Source organism: Ranitomeya variabilis, chromosome 8, assembly GCF_051348905.1.
Source record: "Ranitomeya variabilis isolate aRanVar5 chromosome 8, aRanVar5.hap1, whole genome shotgun sequence".
Classification (NCBI taxonomy): domain Eukaryota; kingdom Metazoa; phylum Chordata; class Amphibia; order Anura; family Dendrobatidae; genus Ranitomeya; species Ranitomeya variabilis.
The window spans coordinates 79,390,018-79,408,299 of NC_135239.1; the positions used below are offsets into that span (position 1 = coordinate 79,390,018).

Below are 18,282 nucleotides of genomic sequence, written 5' to 3' on the forward strand. Positions count from 1 at the left end.
ACTTGTACGTCTACATTTAGAAATAGTAGAATTGGTTCATTGGGATCAAGAACGGCAGGGTATTAAAGCAAGTAGAAAATCAATCAGAATTTATAAAGATTTATTCATCGTCACATATTCATAAACCTAATGTTGTTTTTTTTAGATTTGTAGCAGAGAAAAAAATATGAAATTAAAATATCCCTAAAGAATCTATGATGTATTAAGTATGACTAAGTAATGCTTTGCATATAGAGTTTTATAAAATCTAGCCTAATTTAATGGTCTGTTCACTGCCTAATGCGTCAGTTCTCATTTACATTGCTAGCTGATACATCTGTATTTATTTTGCTTGCAAATATCTGGATCATGACTGCTAGAGATGAGCTGATCGATCCGAGAAAAATCGATTTTGAGTTGGATTTCCAGTTTCCTACAAATTTAAACACTTTGCGATTCAATTTTTGAAGATTGGCAAAAAGAAAAAAAATTCCCAACGCCATTTCACACAGTCCTGAAGAGTCAGAGAGCGAGCTAATGAACTCATGCACAACCACATGGTCTTCCCATAATGTCCTGCACATGATAGTCTAGAAGAGCCAATTGGAGGAACTATTCCAGCCAATATAAAAGAGGATAGCCCGCCAAGAAGCAGCGTTTTAGCACATTACAGACTAGACATAGGAGGTCAGAATACACAACTCATTAGACAAATAGATAGAAAAAGGCTAAGGATATGTTCATATTTGTGTTTGTGTGCACAGCGTTTCATCTGCATACGCAAACGCATGTGTACGCAGCGTTTTTTATCCTCATCAGCTTACGCATGACGCCAAAAAAATGCTGCGTGTGCATGCGTTTGTATGCGTTTTTTGCCTGTGTTTGCATTTTTTATGCGCATGCGTTTGATATTTCAAGGAGGGCGTGTCTCAATGGGTGTGTTCCTGGACATGCACAGCCCGAAGTATGCAAGCACATCAAACGCATGTGTACGCATGCGTTCCCATAGACAGTAATGTGTTTTTTAACGCACTCATCTGCATGCACATGCCTGCGCATATTTGGCGGATTTTTCACGCCTCCAAAAATGCAACATTTTGTGTTTACCGGACCCCGCCGCACACCGCGAAACGACGCATGCATATGTTAAATATATGTACGCATGATGCATGCGGATGTATGCGGATCAAACGCTGCATGCACAGACGCAAATGTGAAACCTAAAATTGCTTTTTGTTCACATTTTCATTGTGCTTCAGACCTAATGTTGAAGAAGAACATTGAAAACTTGAGCGGAAGTCAGCCTTTAAATAATAATCCAAGAGTTCAAGAAAGGGAGGTGCTGTTTATGAATTCATTGATCTGTGATCTACAGCAGTAACAGTACTTTTTTGATCTTCACTGCAGTTGCAAATCAGGATGGCAGTTTAACACCATGTATCCTAATTTTACTCATAAAGTAGAATCCTGAAACTTAGGCTTGTGTGTCACAGGCAGGGTAGCCATAATCTAATTTAGGTATTTATTTTTTACATATAAATCACAAATGCTTGCGCTTGGGACATGAAGCTAACAAGCATTTTTGACCTCTTATTATTTTGTAATGTACCAGGGGTGTAATTTAAAAAAAATATTTTATATCATGGATGCATGGTAACTTTCTTGATAAGTACTTTAATAGACCAATTTATCAACAACAACACCCTCCCACACTCTGACCATACTACACGCTATAGCCCTATTTTAATTTGCTAGTAAGAATTAGCATCATATAATTTTGAGTTACGTTGTATATTTGTTTAAATAGGCAATAACTTTATAAAAAGTAATAATAATTAAGCACCAGCAAGGCAGGCATCTGCCCCCAAAAAGGGATACATTTTGGATTGTTTGATACTACTTTGTGGCTATGTGTATTTAAATAGCCTGTTATTTACCATTGGTTATCACTTATCATCCATCTCTTGTGATCTCTTGGACATTAACAGATGAGTCCAAAAGAGTTTCAATACAGTCCTCAGAGGCCTCTGAGTGTTAGGCCTCTGTTCTTAAGGCAATTAGAGGGTTTGCACTATTGCAATTTGTGGTGAATTTAAACAGTTTTGATAATTTCAACTGTTAGTTCATATAAATTATGTATATTTATTATTGTATTGTCTTTAGGGTTCAGCTGGAGAAAGAGGAGCAGCCGGCACTGCTGGACCAATTGGTCTTCCAGGTAGACCTGGTCCTCAGGGCCCACCAGGTCCAGCAGGAGAAAAGGGAGCTCCTGTAAGTATTATGCTGTTTGTGAACATCATGTGTGACACAATAGCAAAAACTTGACTATATGTAGCGCCATTACTTTTTAGCAATATAACCGCCATCCTACATGCGCTAAGACTGACAATCTGCAATCTGATGTTTGATGAAGGTCACAAAAGATGACAGAAACGTCACATGTAACATCCTTTTTTTAATAATTCCTTCTAATTCGCATTGATATTTGAGTGTACAGTTCTTTCTACTGTTCTGGAAGGGGTTAGGATCCCACTCGAGAGCCAGAACCTTCTCTCCAGAGTGCCAGGTTCTATCCTCTTCATGTGACAGTAATTCCATGTAAGTGAAAAGTAATATCATAAAAAGAATAACGTCACATTAAACTATGCAAAAAGACAAAGATCCGTAAGTAACAGTCGGCACAGGTAGAAGGTAATGAAATTATTTCTAAAAGCAAATTAATGAAAGAGTTAACAAAGCAGCTATTTATTCTGAGGCAATGTTTGCCTAGTTTAGATAAAAGTGCAATTAATTCTCCTACATGATTAAGACTTTAAGATGTGTCTGAAAACGCAGAAGCCAATTTATTTAGCCCGGATACGTCCTCTGTACTGATGCTGTTAGAGTCTCATCTCTAGGCGACCTTTTTCTGTGTCTTAGCTTTTGGAGTCTTGCAGTTATTAGGTTCTCTAATCCAAACAATTCTGGAAAGAATTTATGAAGCCTCTAGGCACAAACAGTGACTTTATGATTATTCCAAAGGGTAGCAAAAGGGAATTGTTAGAGTAAATATTCTCCATGAAAGTCGAAGAACGTTGGTACCAAGTTTTAAGGCTATGGAAAACGTAATAAGAATTAGTGAATCCAGCATGTACTATGCCATTGTCACTGGCGTGAATGTACTGTTGCATGTGAGAGAAGAAACTTAAAAAGGTATTCTCAAGTTGCCTCTACAGCAGGTCACAGCTATGTTTCCTTACTGCCTAGTTTCTAGAAGGGTAGGCTTTCATTCTTGAGTGACAACTCTGGTGAATAGTAGAACTGTAGTATTAGTAGAACTATAAAGCTCAGCACATGTTCTGCTATAACACATTCAGCTATCAGAGGTTTGTGCTGAGTCTACCGTGGAATCCTTGTATTTAGTCATAGAGACAACAGGGCATTTGAACAATCACACAGCTTGGGATAGTGAGAGTAGATAGACATGATAAGGAGATCTGCTGTGAAAGCTGCTGGCTGGCGATTTATAACAGCATCTCTTCAGAAGATGAGGGGGAGGGGAAGGAAGGGGAGGGTGGTGAGCTGCTACTGCTATATATAGGGGCTAGAGACTGCTGTCTGGGATGTTAAGAGTCAACCCCTCTCCTCGATTGCAACTTCTGCGCATTCTCAGCCAGGCCCTAGAGCCTGGGCTCCATACACTGTACACTATAAAAAATATAATCTCTCACTGCAGAAGAATGACAGCAGATTGGAAAAGCAAGTCAATTACAAACGTGTCTATTTTCATGTTTAATTAAAACAATTTAAGAACTTGAGAATACTCCTTTGATTGTGAGTCAGGGATTGCCTGATAACAATTTCTGTAAAGCTAAATAATCAAAATAAAAAACAAATAGCTTTAGCAGCAGAAACGAGATCAATAGATTTTGGTCCATGCACATGGCAATTTTATACTGTCTTACCTGCATGATGGCTCAATGAGACAGTGTGCCACTGCATATTGTATCTGGAAGACACCATAGCCAGCCATAAAAACAAGGTGTCTAAAGAAGAATACCATGCAATATTCATGCATTGGAACATACCATCATTTCTTTCCCATTGAGTCACAAAAACCCCAAAATTAACCATGTGCTGTTAAAGGCGCCACCCCTGAGCAATATATCAAAAGCAGAATACCTCAGTGATATGGCATACACCATACAATAGTTTTTTCCATGGATTCTACAACATTTTTGCACATTTGTAGTAATTTTGCCCATACACATAGAGTATGGGCTCGGAGCTGTCCATCCTCTATGTATTACCAATCTAAAGAACACAGATCTGTAATATTACCATGTGCATGGGTCTTTAGTGAAAACCTTATCAGAATAAATTTTGCACATATAGTTTAAACTCTCACACATAAAAGAGGAAAAAACAGGAAATAATTATTTAGAACAAATAGTATATTAAGTACAGTAACTCTCCTGATTAATGGCGTGATATTTGGATGGTAGCTCCCATGATTCTGCTCTTTACCATTGTCTACACTCCGCCTTGGCTAAACACTGACCTCTGCTCCCACGGTCCGCATATATTCACCGTATGCAGTGCTGGGCTGACACATTCATTCAATCTTTACAGCTTCTTCACACTAATATGCATGATGTGACATATAAGGATAGTATTTTATGAAAATTGATGACACACAGATTATGAGGATTACTATTTGGATTTATCATAATGATGGATGTTTCCCGTTGACAAGAAAATGAACCATCCTTTCAGCCACTAATGTATTACATGGAGATGCGCGTCGCCTAGATAGCTGTATACATGGAGAATATTTGCACTAACCAGTAAGAATGAACAAATCGAGATGCTTTTTAGACTCTACAAGGCGCATTCTGGCTAATAGAAAAATAGTGCCCAAATCGAAAGCCAAGAGTAAGTAAAATCTTATTAGAAGAGGTTTGATAGATAACTTATCGTACGATTACTCTAGCGCAATATACACTATCTCGGGGCGTATTGAGTAATATAGTAATTAAGGGTCAATGCTTTCAGACTGACAGTTTTACTATCAGCAGGCAAGACGTGCTGAAAACATTGATCAGCCTGAATATCTATACCCGCATTACCGAACAGTGTAAAACATTCTGTATAACTTTCCAGTATATAGACAGTTTGTTAAAGGCTTCTCTTTTCTCAATTATCCTATTATAGGGAGAAAAAGGACCTCAGGGATCTGCTGGCCGAGATGGAGTACAAGGACCGGTAGGACTTCCAGGCCCTGCTGGCCCACAAGGATCACCCGGTGAAGACGGTGACAAGGTATTAACCTTAGACTGTGGACTAAGTCATATTTTCAGACTTCCCTGATTTCCATGATCTATTAAGTAAATTTTCTATAGGGTAGAATTATTAGTGTATTGTCTTAAATTTAGAAGGCTTAAAAGTAGACTAAAGCCCCATTTCATCAAGACTGTCATGGAGTAAGTTGTGCCAAATTTATTAAGACGGGTGCTGCTCTTAATGAATTTGGCACATCTTTCAATTGTCATGTGCCAGTGTATAAATTTCTGTGATCATTTATGTTCAGCCTGGCCTCTCCCCACTAAGCTCCGTCCACTTTTCAAAAATAGTCTAAAATGGCTGGAATCTGAGTGAAGAGCGCCAACAGGGGCAAAATGCATTACTTTGACATTTGCTGTGTGATCAGTTTGGAATATCTTCAGACACTTTTGTGAAATATTCTGCCGACTTTTGATTGAATTACATAAAGGGGTTGTCCTACACTCAAGTACGTTTTAATTAGTAGACTTGGAATAAAGTAGTTTCCATAATTGGATGTTCCTGTGCTGAAATAATCTTATAAATGTCCCCTGCTGTATGCTGTGTAATGGCTGTGTCTGACCGTGCAGGAACATGGTCTGATCATACCACATCTCCTGGGCAGGGGAAGAAGCAAAAGAGAGTATACAGACAGGACAGCAGGGGATCACAGCTGATTCTTTTTGTGATTAAAACGTTTCCCTACCAGTTTACCAGTTTTTTAGCAATATTATACTCAAAATAGAATCAGCTGTGATCCCGTGCTGTCCTGTCTGTATACTCTCTTTTACTTCCTCCCCTGCCCAGGAGCTGTGCTATGATCAGACCATGTTCCTGTACGGTCAGACCCGGCCATTACATCACAGCAGGGGCACATTTATAAGATTATCTCAGCACAGGAACATTTTTATTAAACACATCCAATTGTGGAAATTATTATTATTCCAAGACCTATTTATTAAAATAAACTTTGTTCGTCCAAAAATCCCTTTAGGGCCACTATTTTGACACAGCATGGAGCATTGTAAAGAAGACCTTTCAACAAATTTTTCATGTTGAACTTGTGGCTGCAGAATGGAATAAAATGTTTTTTTGTTTTTTTTTAATTCTCCTCTCCATTGCAGAGATATTGGCAATTAAAGTCTTGACACATAATGAGTTAACTTTTGTTAAGTCCAAGTGTTATCAGATAGCAACTAATACAGGTAGAAGAAGTCCAGGCCCCCAGTGAAAAAGTATTTGATGTACAGAACACTTATAGTATAGTACTTGTGGTACTTTATGGATAATATTGTGTGTTAAGACAGCCATAGCCAGCTTCATAACGGTATCACAATATACTTAAAGGAGTTGTCTGTTTAGGGTTCAAGACTCCAGTCAGTGACTGCAGACTTATGACTCCTCACATCACGTGCAGTGCGCAATGTGAGGATTTGCAGTTATGCCACTACAAGTATGCGATTTGCATACTTCTGGCCACATTCTGACTAGACATGTCCGAAGTCGATCAGTACACTTGCACTGAGCAAAGCCACACCCATCTAGTCGGTATGTGACCGCATGTATGCATATCGCTCCTGGCGCTGGCAGTGGAGAGTCATCACATTGCACAATTCACATGATGTGAGGATTCACAAGTCTGCGGTCAGATAGAGTGACTGCAGACTTGTAATCTACGGCTGGACAACCCCTTTAAGCAGCCAGATAACAATCAGCAGTAAATCGTGGATTTTTCTAATTCATTCCTGGAAGGATGCATTTAGTCAGTTATATACATCACTATCAAATTCCACTGATTTGCCCACTGTGTGACCAAAGACAATATCATTGAAGCAAGCGAGCACTATGTGATACCATTATATGTGCGGCATTATGCTATATGTTCTACAATCATTTTCTTTATTTTTACTCATTTAAAATAAAGATACAAATTTGTGACAATAGCACATTAATACAATTAAGCTTAATATGACCGCACAAACTAAGTGTTGACAAGTGTTCAGTGCTCGTTTTGTTTGGTTGAGTAGTGTAGTGCATCGGTCAACCTATATATTTTAGATCCAATTCTGCTAAAGTTGAGCGGATATGTTCGGAATCTGTCACCGAATCTGAATTTGCCGCATTCTTACCATATTGGTACCTTAATCGTGCCAAATTAATGTTTGACGATCGATTCCGAACATATTCTTTCATTTCTTCTCCCATTGACTCCAACTTCTCCATTCTGTCAGTCTGTGAAAATTGCATCGCACTCAGATGTCATCCGAGTGCAGTCTGATGTTTTTCACAGAATCGTAGACTTGCATGGCTGAGTGGGATCTGAATATCGGATACAAATTGTGCATGCTGTCACTTTTTTTCTCGGACAGACTGTTCTAGGGAAAAATCGGACATGTGCACAGCCCCATAGAATAACATCGGTCTCAGTGCGATCCAGTTTTTGTTCTGATCACACTTGGACCGAAAATACTGTCATCTGCATGAGCCATTAGGCATACAGATCGCATCCAAATGGTCCAGTAGGCCTGCAGCTAGAGACCAATGACCTCCTAAATGCACTGGCTAAGCCACCTGATTTGTAGCCATATCCCGGCTCATAAAATGTGCTTTTATATACTAGGGGTGTTATTTTCTCACAAAAGGTGCTTTTATGTGCTAGGGGGGCTATTTTCCCCTGTACTTGCCAGTCATCTTGTAAGCCACTAATGTCAGCTCCTGTGATCTTCTTAGTAATCACCTCCTGCCCTTCGCACTGTCGCCCATTCTCCCACTCAGTGATCATCTTTTTAAACCTCCGGGAGAGTTTGCTGCAAATCCCAGCAAGTGCCATGCTAATCAATGCTGGGATTAAGCTGTCAGAATATGAAGAGTAATCAATACGCACAATGCCGGCTCCGTCCCAGTAATGTGACATTCACACAAGCTGCTAGGAATCCCGTGAATAATTTACTGTTCTTTCTTGTTTCTTTTTTTTAATAGGGTGAAATAGGAGAACCCGGTCAAAAGGGAGGCAAGGGAGATAAAGGCGAGCATGTGAGTGTGTAAATCTGCTTCACACGGGTCCAGACGAGTGTATGAAAACTCATCGGCTTTACCTCCAGTAAAAACGGACACTTTTTCAACAGATTTGTCATCCCATCCGCATGTCATCTATCTATCCATATGACTTCTGTATGGCATCTGTTTTTAAATCCCAATAGTTAAAGGCATTTACAAGACCAAATACAATTTTCTGTGTTAGTAATTTCAATGGATCCGTAATACAACAGATACTATGCTGATTGTCATTTGGCATCCATTTTTTTGCACACCTATTGAGTATAATGGTGAGTCTGAACCAAAAAATTTATCTTTATAGTGCACGCAAGGAATTATGAACTGCTCTGTTCAATAACAGCGGTATATACAACATGTTAGGGCATGCTAGGCTATGGGTTTAACTAGATGGACTTAAAGTCTTCCTTCAACCTTAATAACTATGTAACTATGTAACTATGTAACTATATGTGCTCGCCAATTTTAATATGGACAGGACACATATGTAAAATGTGCTCATCTGAACCTGACCTAATGGTCTATCACAAGCAAAGCTGCAAATTAACACAAATAGGCTATCAATGACTTCCTAGATCCATAGCCTCATAGTTCTCTGTTTAGTAATTGGTGCTGTTGGTTCAGTTCCAATATTTAACAATTTTAAGTTTATAGATTTCTAGTTTATATATTTTTTTTCGTTTCAAAGCTACTTTCCTGATCCGAAGAGGACCCAAAATAAAACAGGAAGAGGGTGACATGTCTTCTCTTTGACCTTACCCCAACACTTCCATCCCAAAGGCTAGATTCACAAATCTTAGTTTCGAGTATGGACCGTGATGTATGCACCGTGATGTATGCACAGTGATGTACAGACCGTTATATACGGACCATGATGTACGGACCACGATATGCAGACTGTGATGTACGGACCATGATGTATGCACCGTGATGTACGGACTGTGATGTACGGACCATGATGTATACACCGTGATGTACGGACTGTGATGTACGGACCATGATGTATACACCGTGATGTACGGACTGTCATGAACGCACCATGATGTATACACCGAGATGTACAGACTGTGATTTACGGACCATGAGTTATACACTGTGATGTACGAACTGTGATGTACGGACCATGATGTATACACCATGATGTACGGACTGTGATGTACGGACCATGATGTATACACCGTGATGTACAGACTGTGATTTACGAACCATGAGGTATACACTGTGATTTACGGACTGTGATGTACGGACCATGATGTATACACCGTGATGTACGGACTGTGATGTACGGACCATGATGTATACACTGTGATGTACGGACCATGATGTTTACACCGTGATGTACGGACTGTGATGTACAGACCCTGATGTATGGACTGTGATGTACGGACCATGATGTTTACACCGTGATGTACGGACTGTGATGTACGGACCATGATGTATACACTGTGATGTACGGACCATGATGTATACACCGTGATGTACAGACTGTGATGTACGGACCATGATGTATACACTGTGATGTACAGACTATGATGTATGCACCGTGATGTACGGACTGTGATGTACGGACCATGATGTATGCACCGTGATGTACGGACTGTGATGTACGGACCATGATGTATACACCGTGATGTACGGACTGTGATGTATGGACCATGATGTATACACTGTGATGTACGGACCATGATGTATGCACCGTCATGTACGGACTGTGATGTACGGACCATGAGTTATGCACTGTGATGTACGAACTGTGATGTACGGACCATGATGTATACACCGTGATGTACGGACTGTGATGTACGGACCATGATGTATACACCGTGATGTACAGACTGTGATTTACGAACCATGAGGTATACACTGTGATTTACGGACTGTGATGTACGGACCATGATGTATACACCGTGATGTACGGACTGTGATGTACGGACCATGATGTATACACCATGATGTATGGACCATGATGTATACACCATGATGTACGCACCATGATGTATGCACCGTGATGTACGGACTGTGATGTACGGACCATGATGTATACACCGTAATGTACAGACCCTGATGTATGGACTGTGATGTACGGACCATGATGTTTACACCGTCATGTACGGACTGTGATGTACGGACCATGATGTATACACCGTGATGTACGGACCATGATGTATACACCGTGATGTACAGACTGTGATGTACGGACCATGATGTATACACTGTGATGTACAGACTATGATGTATGCACCGTGATGTACGGACTGTGATGTACGGACCATGATGTATGCACCGTGATGTACGGACTGTGATGTACGGACCATGATGTATACACCGTGATGTACGGACTGTGATGTATGAACCATGATGTATACACTGTGATGTACGGACCATGATGTATGCACCGTGATGTACGGACTGTGATGTACGGACCATGATGTATACACTGTGATGTACGGACTGTCATGTACGGACCATGATGTATACACCGTGATGTACAGACTGTGATTTACGGACCATGAGGTATACACTGTGATGTACGGACTGTGATGTATGGACCATGATGTATACACCGTGATTTACGGACTGTGATGTACAGACCATGATGTATACACCGTGATGTACGGACCATGATGTGTACACCGTGATGTACGCACCATGATGTATGCACCGTGATGTACGGAACATGATGTATACACCGTAATGTACAGACCCTGATGTATGGACTGTGATGTACGGACCATGATGTTTACACCGTGATGTACGGACTGTGATGTACGGACCATGATGTATACACCGTGATGTACGGACTGTGATGTACGGACCATGATGTATACACTGTGATGTACAGACCATGATGTATGCACCGTGATGTACGGACTGTGATGTACAGACCATGATGTATGCACCGTGATGTACGGACTGTGATGTACGGACCATGATGTATACACCGTGATGTACGGACCATGATGTATGTGCAGCGCCCCAGAGTCCTGGTTGTTGCAGTACTGTTGCTCCGCCACTAAGGGGGGCTATGGTACGTCTGATGGCACTGAAGGAGTTCATCTGACCAGGTATCACAGACACCAATACATTTCACAGTCTGGCCTCCAGGGGGAGCTAAGGACACTATGTATTAGGCCACTCCTCACAGTCTGGTAAAACTGGGGGTTGGATAGGAAGTTAGATCAGAAAGCTGACTGGGTTGGAACCAGGCAACACCTTGTGGCAGAGGGTGTTGTAGGGGAAGATTCAGAGGGGTCCCTGTCAGGGGTGGGATCCTGACAGAGGCCTAGCGAACAGAGAGAACGTTACGGGACTGCGCCTGCACCTGATCGCGGCGGTACCCTAAGAAAGGACAAGAAGCGAGGTATATTGTGCTGAGTGAGAAACGAGATCAATGCAACAAGGAGAAATACCAGTGGGAGTCTTGCTGTAAGATCGAGGCAACATCCTACTGAGGCGCGTAGCCGGTGGCCGGAACACCGAGGAAGTATCAGGCTCCAAGCAATACTTCAAACCTACGGCAGGACAGTCAGCTATAGGCGGGCTGTCTCACACCAATCACCTATGAAGACATGGGGGGCACAATAGGAGAAGGGCGACACTAGGGTCCAGGAAGAGCTCCGAGCCTACTCGTCATACGGGTGTGTCCTAGCCATATCATCTGGGGGACGAAGAAGAACATCAGAATCTAGTTGTGAGGGAACACGAGAAACAGACACAACAGTTGTGGGGACTATCCCGTAAGCACAGCAGGGGAGGATCACAACACACAAGCGCTAGAAGGTAGGCACAGATTTCCACCTGCAAAGGGAGCTCTGGATGTGCCATCGGACCGGCCGGACTTGCGCAGCCTGGTTAACCGTATTCCGGACAGAGGACCCTGAAGCCTTCAGTAAAGAGGTAAAGAGACTGCAACCTGGTGTCCTCGTTATTTACTGTGACCGGCACTGCACCGCACTACCACCATCATCTACACCCTATTATTTGGGCGCCCCTCAGCAGGGTCACAGACCGGGCCTAGCCACCGTGACAACGCCAGAACAGAGACTCAGAGGCCCGGTACCGGGTACCCCTCGGCCCTGCGGCAGTGGGGGCGCTGCATATGCACCGTGATGTACGGACTGTGATGTACAGACCATGATGTATGCACCGTGATGTACGGACTGTGATGTACGGACCATGATTTATACACCGTGATGTACGGACTGTGATGTACGAACCATGTTGTATACACTGTGATGTACGGACCATGATGTATGCACCGTGATGTACGGACCATGATGTATACACCCTGATGTACGGACCATGATGTATACACCGTGATGTACGGACTGTGATGTACGGACCATGATGTATGCACCGTGATGTACGGACTGTGATGTGCGGACCATGATGTATACACTGTGATGTACGGACTGTGATGTACGGACCATGATGTATACACTGTGATGTACAGACCATGATGTATGCACCGTGATGTACGGACTGTGATGTACGGACCATGATGTATACACCGTGATGTACGGACTGTGATGTACGGACCATGATGTATACACTGTGATGTACGGACCATGATGTATGCACCGTGATGTACGGACCATGATGTATACACCCTGATGTACGGACCATGATGTATACACCGTGATGTACGGACTGTGATGTACGGACCATGATGTATACACTGTGATGTACAGACCATGATGTATGCACCGTGATGTACGGACTGTGATGTACGGACCATGATGTATGCACCATGATGTACGGACTGTGATGTACGGACCATGATGTATGCACCATGATGTACGGACCATGATGTATACACCGTGATGTGCGGACTGTGATGTACGGACCATGATGTATACACTTTTGATGTACGGACTGTGATGTTCGGACCATGATGTATACACCGTGATGTACGGACCATGATGTATACACCGTGATGTGCGGTCTGTGATGTACGGACCATGATGTATGCACTGTGATGTACAGACCGTGATGTGCGGACCGGCTGCGGGTCTCCTGATCCAAATTCCACAGTCTCATGAAACTGTTGAGTTTGGATCAAGAGACCCAAAACTAGTTCCTACTGGACTGCAAAATGTAGATTTGTGAAACCAGCCTTACATAAAAATGTTTCTTTTTATATTAAAATTTATATTTGTGTGAAGACATCAAGCAAACTCAATTTTATTTTAGCCACAGCTAAAAACGCAGCACGCTTGTGAAACCTGATTGCAATGGATTGTTATTTTCTGCAGTTTACCAAGCAAATATGGAGCCCTCTGGGCAGTATCTTCTTGACCACAGTAAGGTGAAAATTAATTGACTCTCATAACATTTCTTTTTCTTTGCCTGTTTCTAGGGTCCTCCTGGACCAGCCGGTTTGCAAGGCCCAGTTGGAGCTCCAGGTCCAGCTGTAAGTCATTTAATCGTTATGTTTCACAAAGTGAGAAAAACATGATATTTTGATGGAACTGAGGATTTGTGGAATATAGCACATTCCCATCTATTTCTCCATGTATGCTATGTATTATATCCCTGGGCAAAAATATCAAGAAATACACATAAGTCTAAAACGCTATAATGAGTATAAAATAATTAGCATAATTACCTAGATTAGATGGCCAGGTCCAGTAATATAATAACCGTAAAGGGGTGGGCCACTACTTTTTACTCTGGATACGCCATCAATATCTGATCTATTGCAGTACCTCGCTCACGGCAGTTGTTACTGGAGATGACGAGAAGTTCTTGGATACTGTCTGAACACAATGAATACGGACGGGGTGGATCTGCAATACCTGATCGCAGCCACTATAGTTTTGACAGAGCTGCTGTGTTTCGGGGGCACCCAAGAACTTCTGACCGCTGCCTGTAACAGCTGATCAGCTGGGGTCTCACGCCCACACCAGTCAGATTTTGATGGTCTATCGTTTAGTTACGTATGATCAGTATTGGGTCAGTATTTTACCTCAGGAGTGGAACAAATAGAGGAAAAGTATAATAGAAACACGTCACCACGTCTGTATTCATCACCCACTCCTGGTTTTGGCTTACAAATACTGAGGTAAAATACTGAATATATGATCGTGGCCTAAGGATAGTCCATCAATTAAAAAAGTAGTGGCTAACCTCCATAATTTATTGTACTTTAACTTACGAGAAAGTTGTCAGAAACCTTTTGAACTTTTGTTAATGAATAAACCATCAGAATATTCTCTAACGAAGAGTTTCATGCTCTAACAGTAAAGAAGCCCTATCTATGATGATGTACAGTGGAACCTTCCTTATCACACAGTACACATAGACCTAAGCATAGTTTACACACAATTCTCCAAATACTGGTGCTGGAGAAAATATGGAGGCATAATCAGGAACTAAAATTCAAACATTTTATTTATAATTATTTTAAAAACAAGAATACATGTAAAAATTCAAACATAGGGATTAGAGTGAGGTAGATGGTAACAAAGAAAACAAAGCGGGGACTTAGCAGCTTAAAGATACAATTATACCGAGTCTGTAGAATGAGAAATCCACCTGAGACAAAAAAATACTTGGGCTAAATCTATGGATAAAGTGCAATGTGCCACGTCCAGGTAAGATATTACAAGGCATGTGCCTACAAATGGAAAGTGCTGCATAGTAATCACATTGGTGGCATACTACTTGCAATAGTGTGTGCCCGGCTTGTGGTACCCCAACTACCGCCCCCGAGAGCGCCGTTTCACTGGCTTCTTCCTTAAGGGGGCATGTGGACCTAAGCATAGCAAAGAGTATTGGACTTAGGCCGGGGTTACACTTGCTAGTGCAATGCGAGAAACTCGCAGGAGACTCTCGCCTCAATATCCAGCACTGCCGCCGGCACTCGGGACCGGTTGTATGTATTTCTATGTAGCTGAACGCTCCAGTCCTGAGTGTCGGCAGCAGTGCTGGGTATTGAGGCGAGATACTCGTGCGAGTTTCTCACATTGCACTCGCAAGTGTGACCCCGGCCTTTTATCTATCATCAGATCATATTAAAAGGTGGAAACTCTTCCTATTCTCTCCAGGGGTAGCTAAAATGGTTGCCATGCAAAATGGCTGATCCCCTATATAGTAACCCTCTGACCCCACCTCTAACTCCTCCTATCCCCCATGACCTAAACCCGGCTCCACCTATACCAAACTATTAACCCCCGATTACTCACCTACAAATGCAGCTCTATACACTCCCACGTTACCCTGTCATGTCGGCCTCCCTTGAGGGCCGGGGGCCCAGTATGGCCTCTCTGGATTGCTTCTATACTAAAACCTAAAATTTGGGATGAGTAAACTACAACTATAGTCAGGTATGAGATATTCTTTCTCATGGATAACTGATGACTGAACATACACATAGTTCTTGAAATGATCATTCCATAGTCCATGCAGCCGTGTGATGAAACTATGACTATAGGAGAACTACAGTAGTAGTTTTCCATTTCCCATAGGTTGGATAAAGCTCTGTTCAATACTTGTTTGGTTTCTTGATATTTCTGATAAGACTTGTGTATTCCTATTTTTACAGGGATCTGATGGAGAACCCGGTCCAAGAGGTCAACAGGGAATGTTCGGGCAAAAGGGTGATGAAGGTGCTCGTGGATTCCCAGGTCCTCCTGGTCCAATCGGTCTTCAAGTGAGTATTGATGGCTGCAGACATTTCCACTATATCCACCAAACACAACATCATGCCATGTCTATTCATCAAGTCTTGTATTAGTATATGGTCTTCTTTATAATGTGTCCTCCATAAACCTTTACCTTATCCGCTGTCCTGAAATCTCTTATCGAAATGCACTCGTATAATATTTTATAGGAAGAACTAAAATAAAATATTAATACTATATATTAAGACTGACAAGTGCTGCACTGCAGAGTATACAGAGGATGCCCACTCTGTTAAAAAAATACTGTGCCCCCTGGTATCCAGACAATCTGCTCAGCAAACAGAGAGCAGCGTGAATGTTTATGTGTATATTCATTAGCAGTGAATGAGTGCTGGCATTTTTGGCATCTGATGAAGATATTACAGGGACACCGGAGGTGCCCCATGCCCTTAGCAGATGAAATGTGTGCATGAAGAGATGGCACAGTCCAGATCTGTGGGCATCAGTCTGGCTTTGCCTCTGTCAGCAGTCTTGGCAGGCTGAATAAATGGGCCATCAGCTCAGTAATCAGTACGGTGCCAGCTGGCAGGGATTATTCATGAGCCACTGTGCTCCAAGCAGAGAGTGCAGAAAGTTACTGATGTTACAAATCCGGGCGAGGGAACGTGCAGAAGATACCTCTCCTCCATCGGTGGCTCATGTATCAGGGAGATGTACTGCACAGACATGGACTCTCTAAGATGATCGCTATGAAACACAGAAGACATTTCTGCAATGCTCTTAGCACAGAAAAAAAATCTCAGTTTCTGGATATATGATTAAATATGCTGCACACTGCTCAAGATGGAAAACATGCACATAGTGTTCTGTATATCCAGGAGCACAAGCAGGGAAAGGCTGGCAGGGCATATGCCCAGAGGTCAGGGTGAATGGGCTTGCCAACAAGTCAGACTGCCTTGTCAGAGAACTAGAGGGCATAAATGATACCTTTTTGTATATAATATGAAAGCTAATTGTTGCATTGCATTACATTTATGGATTGTCTACTGAATCATATAGTTATAGTGCCTTGAAAAAATATTCATACCCCATGAACTTTTCTACATTTTTTCATATTACACCTATAAGCTTAAAAATTATTTTATCGGGACTTTATTTCATATAACAACAGTAAGTAGCACTTTTTTTGTTATGAAGTGTAAAGGAAATAATACAAGGTTTTCTAAATATTTTAAAAATATAAATCTGGAAATTGTGATGTGCATTTGTATTCAGCTCCCCTGAGTCAATACTTTGTAGGACCATCTTTTGCTGCAATTACTGCTGCAGGTCTTTTGGGGTATATCTCTACCAGCTTTGCACATCGAGAGGTGACATTTTTGCAAACTAGCTCTAGCCCAGCGAAAGTGGAGAGAGAGCATCTGTGAACAATCATTTTCAAGTCTTCTCACAGATTTAGATCTGGACTGTGACTGGGCCATGCACACACATGAATATGCTTTGATCTAAACCATCCTTTGTAGCTCTGGTAATATGTTTAGGGATGTTGCCCTGCTGGAAGGTGAACCTACGCCCCAGTCTCAAGGCTATTGCAGCCTGTAATAGGTCTTCCTCCAGGATTGTCCTGTATTTAGTTCCATCCAACTTCCCATCAACTCTGACTAGCTGCTATGTCCCTGCTGAAGAAAAGAATCTCCACAGCATGATACTGTCACCACCATGTTTGATGGTGGGGATGGAGTTCTTAAGGTGACGTGCAGTTAGTTTTCTGCCTCACATAGTGTTCAGCATTTAGTCCAAAATGTTCTACTTTTGTGTATTCTGACCAGAGCACCTTCTTCCACATGCCATGAAAGGGACACAGCTAGAATGTGGAAGAAAATGCTCTGGTAAGCAAAATACTGGTGAAAATCCTCTTTTTTGGTCAAGAACTGCCAGCAAATTTACCAAGTTGGCAAAGGTCCTTGAACAAAATCTTGGTGTGGGCTTCCTCCAGTGTAACACACATAAAGTGTAGCTAAATTAATGTACGTTATTTATTTAGTCGTGATTTTTAGGAAAATAAAAAGATACTTGAGAGCTTTCCTTCCATTGATATCCAATATAACACCAAGGCACTAAATGAATTTCAGATTGTAAAAATATCCAACTCAAACAAAACCTCAATGTTAGAAATCCAACACTTTCTTGCGACAGGTTTGCAATATGCACTACATTGGATTTACATGCTGAATAACCACATGCAATAAGGCTAATTTGGACGTGACTGACTACCCACCATGGCTTCCGTGATGAGTCTGCGTCAAGAATCGATATGACACTT

The 18,282-nt window shown here is 41.8% G+C and overlaps 1 protein-coding gene across 1 annotated transcript in view; it reads left to right on the forward strand.

Moving 5' to 3' along the window:
* Nucleotides 1–18,282, forward strand: part of COL11A1 (collagen type XI alpha 1 chain) — a 278,226-nt gene that overhangs the window by 206,140 nt on the left and 53,804 nt on the right. Inside the window, exons 42-46 of the mRNA XM_077277390.1 lie at nucleotides 2,143–2,250; nucleotides 5,173–5,280; nucleotides 8,260–8,313; nucleotides 13,694–13,747; nucleotides 15,881–15,988. Coding sequence (XP_077133505.1) covers nucleotides 2,143–2,250; nucleotides 5,173–5,280; nucleotides 8,260–8,313; nucleotides 13,694–13,747; nucleotides 15,881–15,988 — 432 coding nt within the window. The remainder of the gene's footprint in view (nucleotides 1–2,142; nucleotides 2,251–5,172; nucleotides 5,281–8,259; nucleotides 8,314–13,693; nucleotides 13,748–15,880; nucleotides 15,989–18,282) is intronic.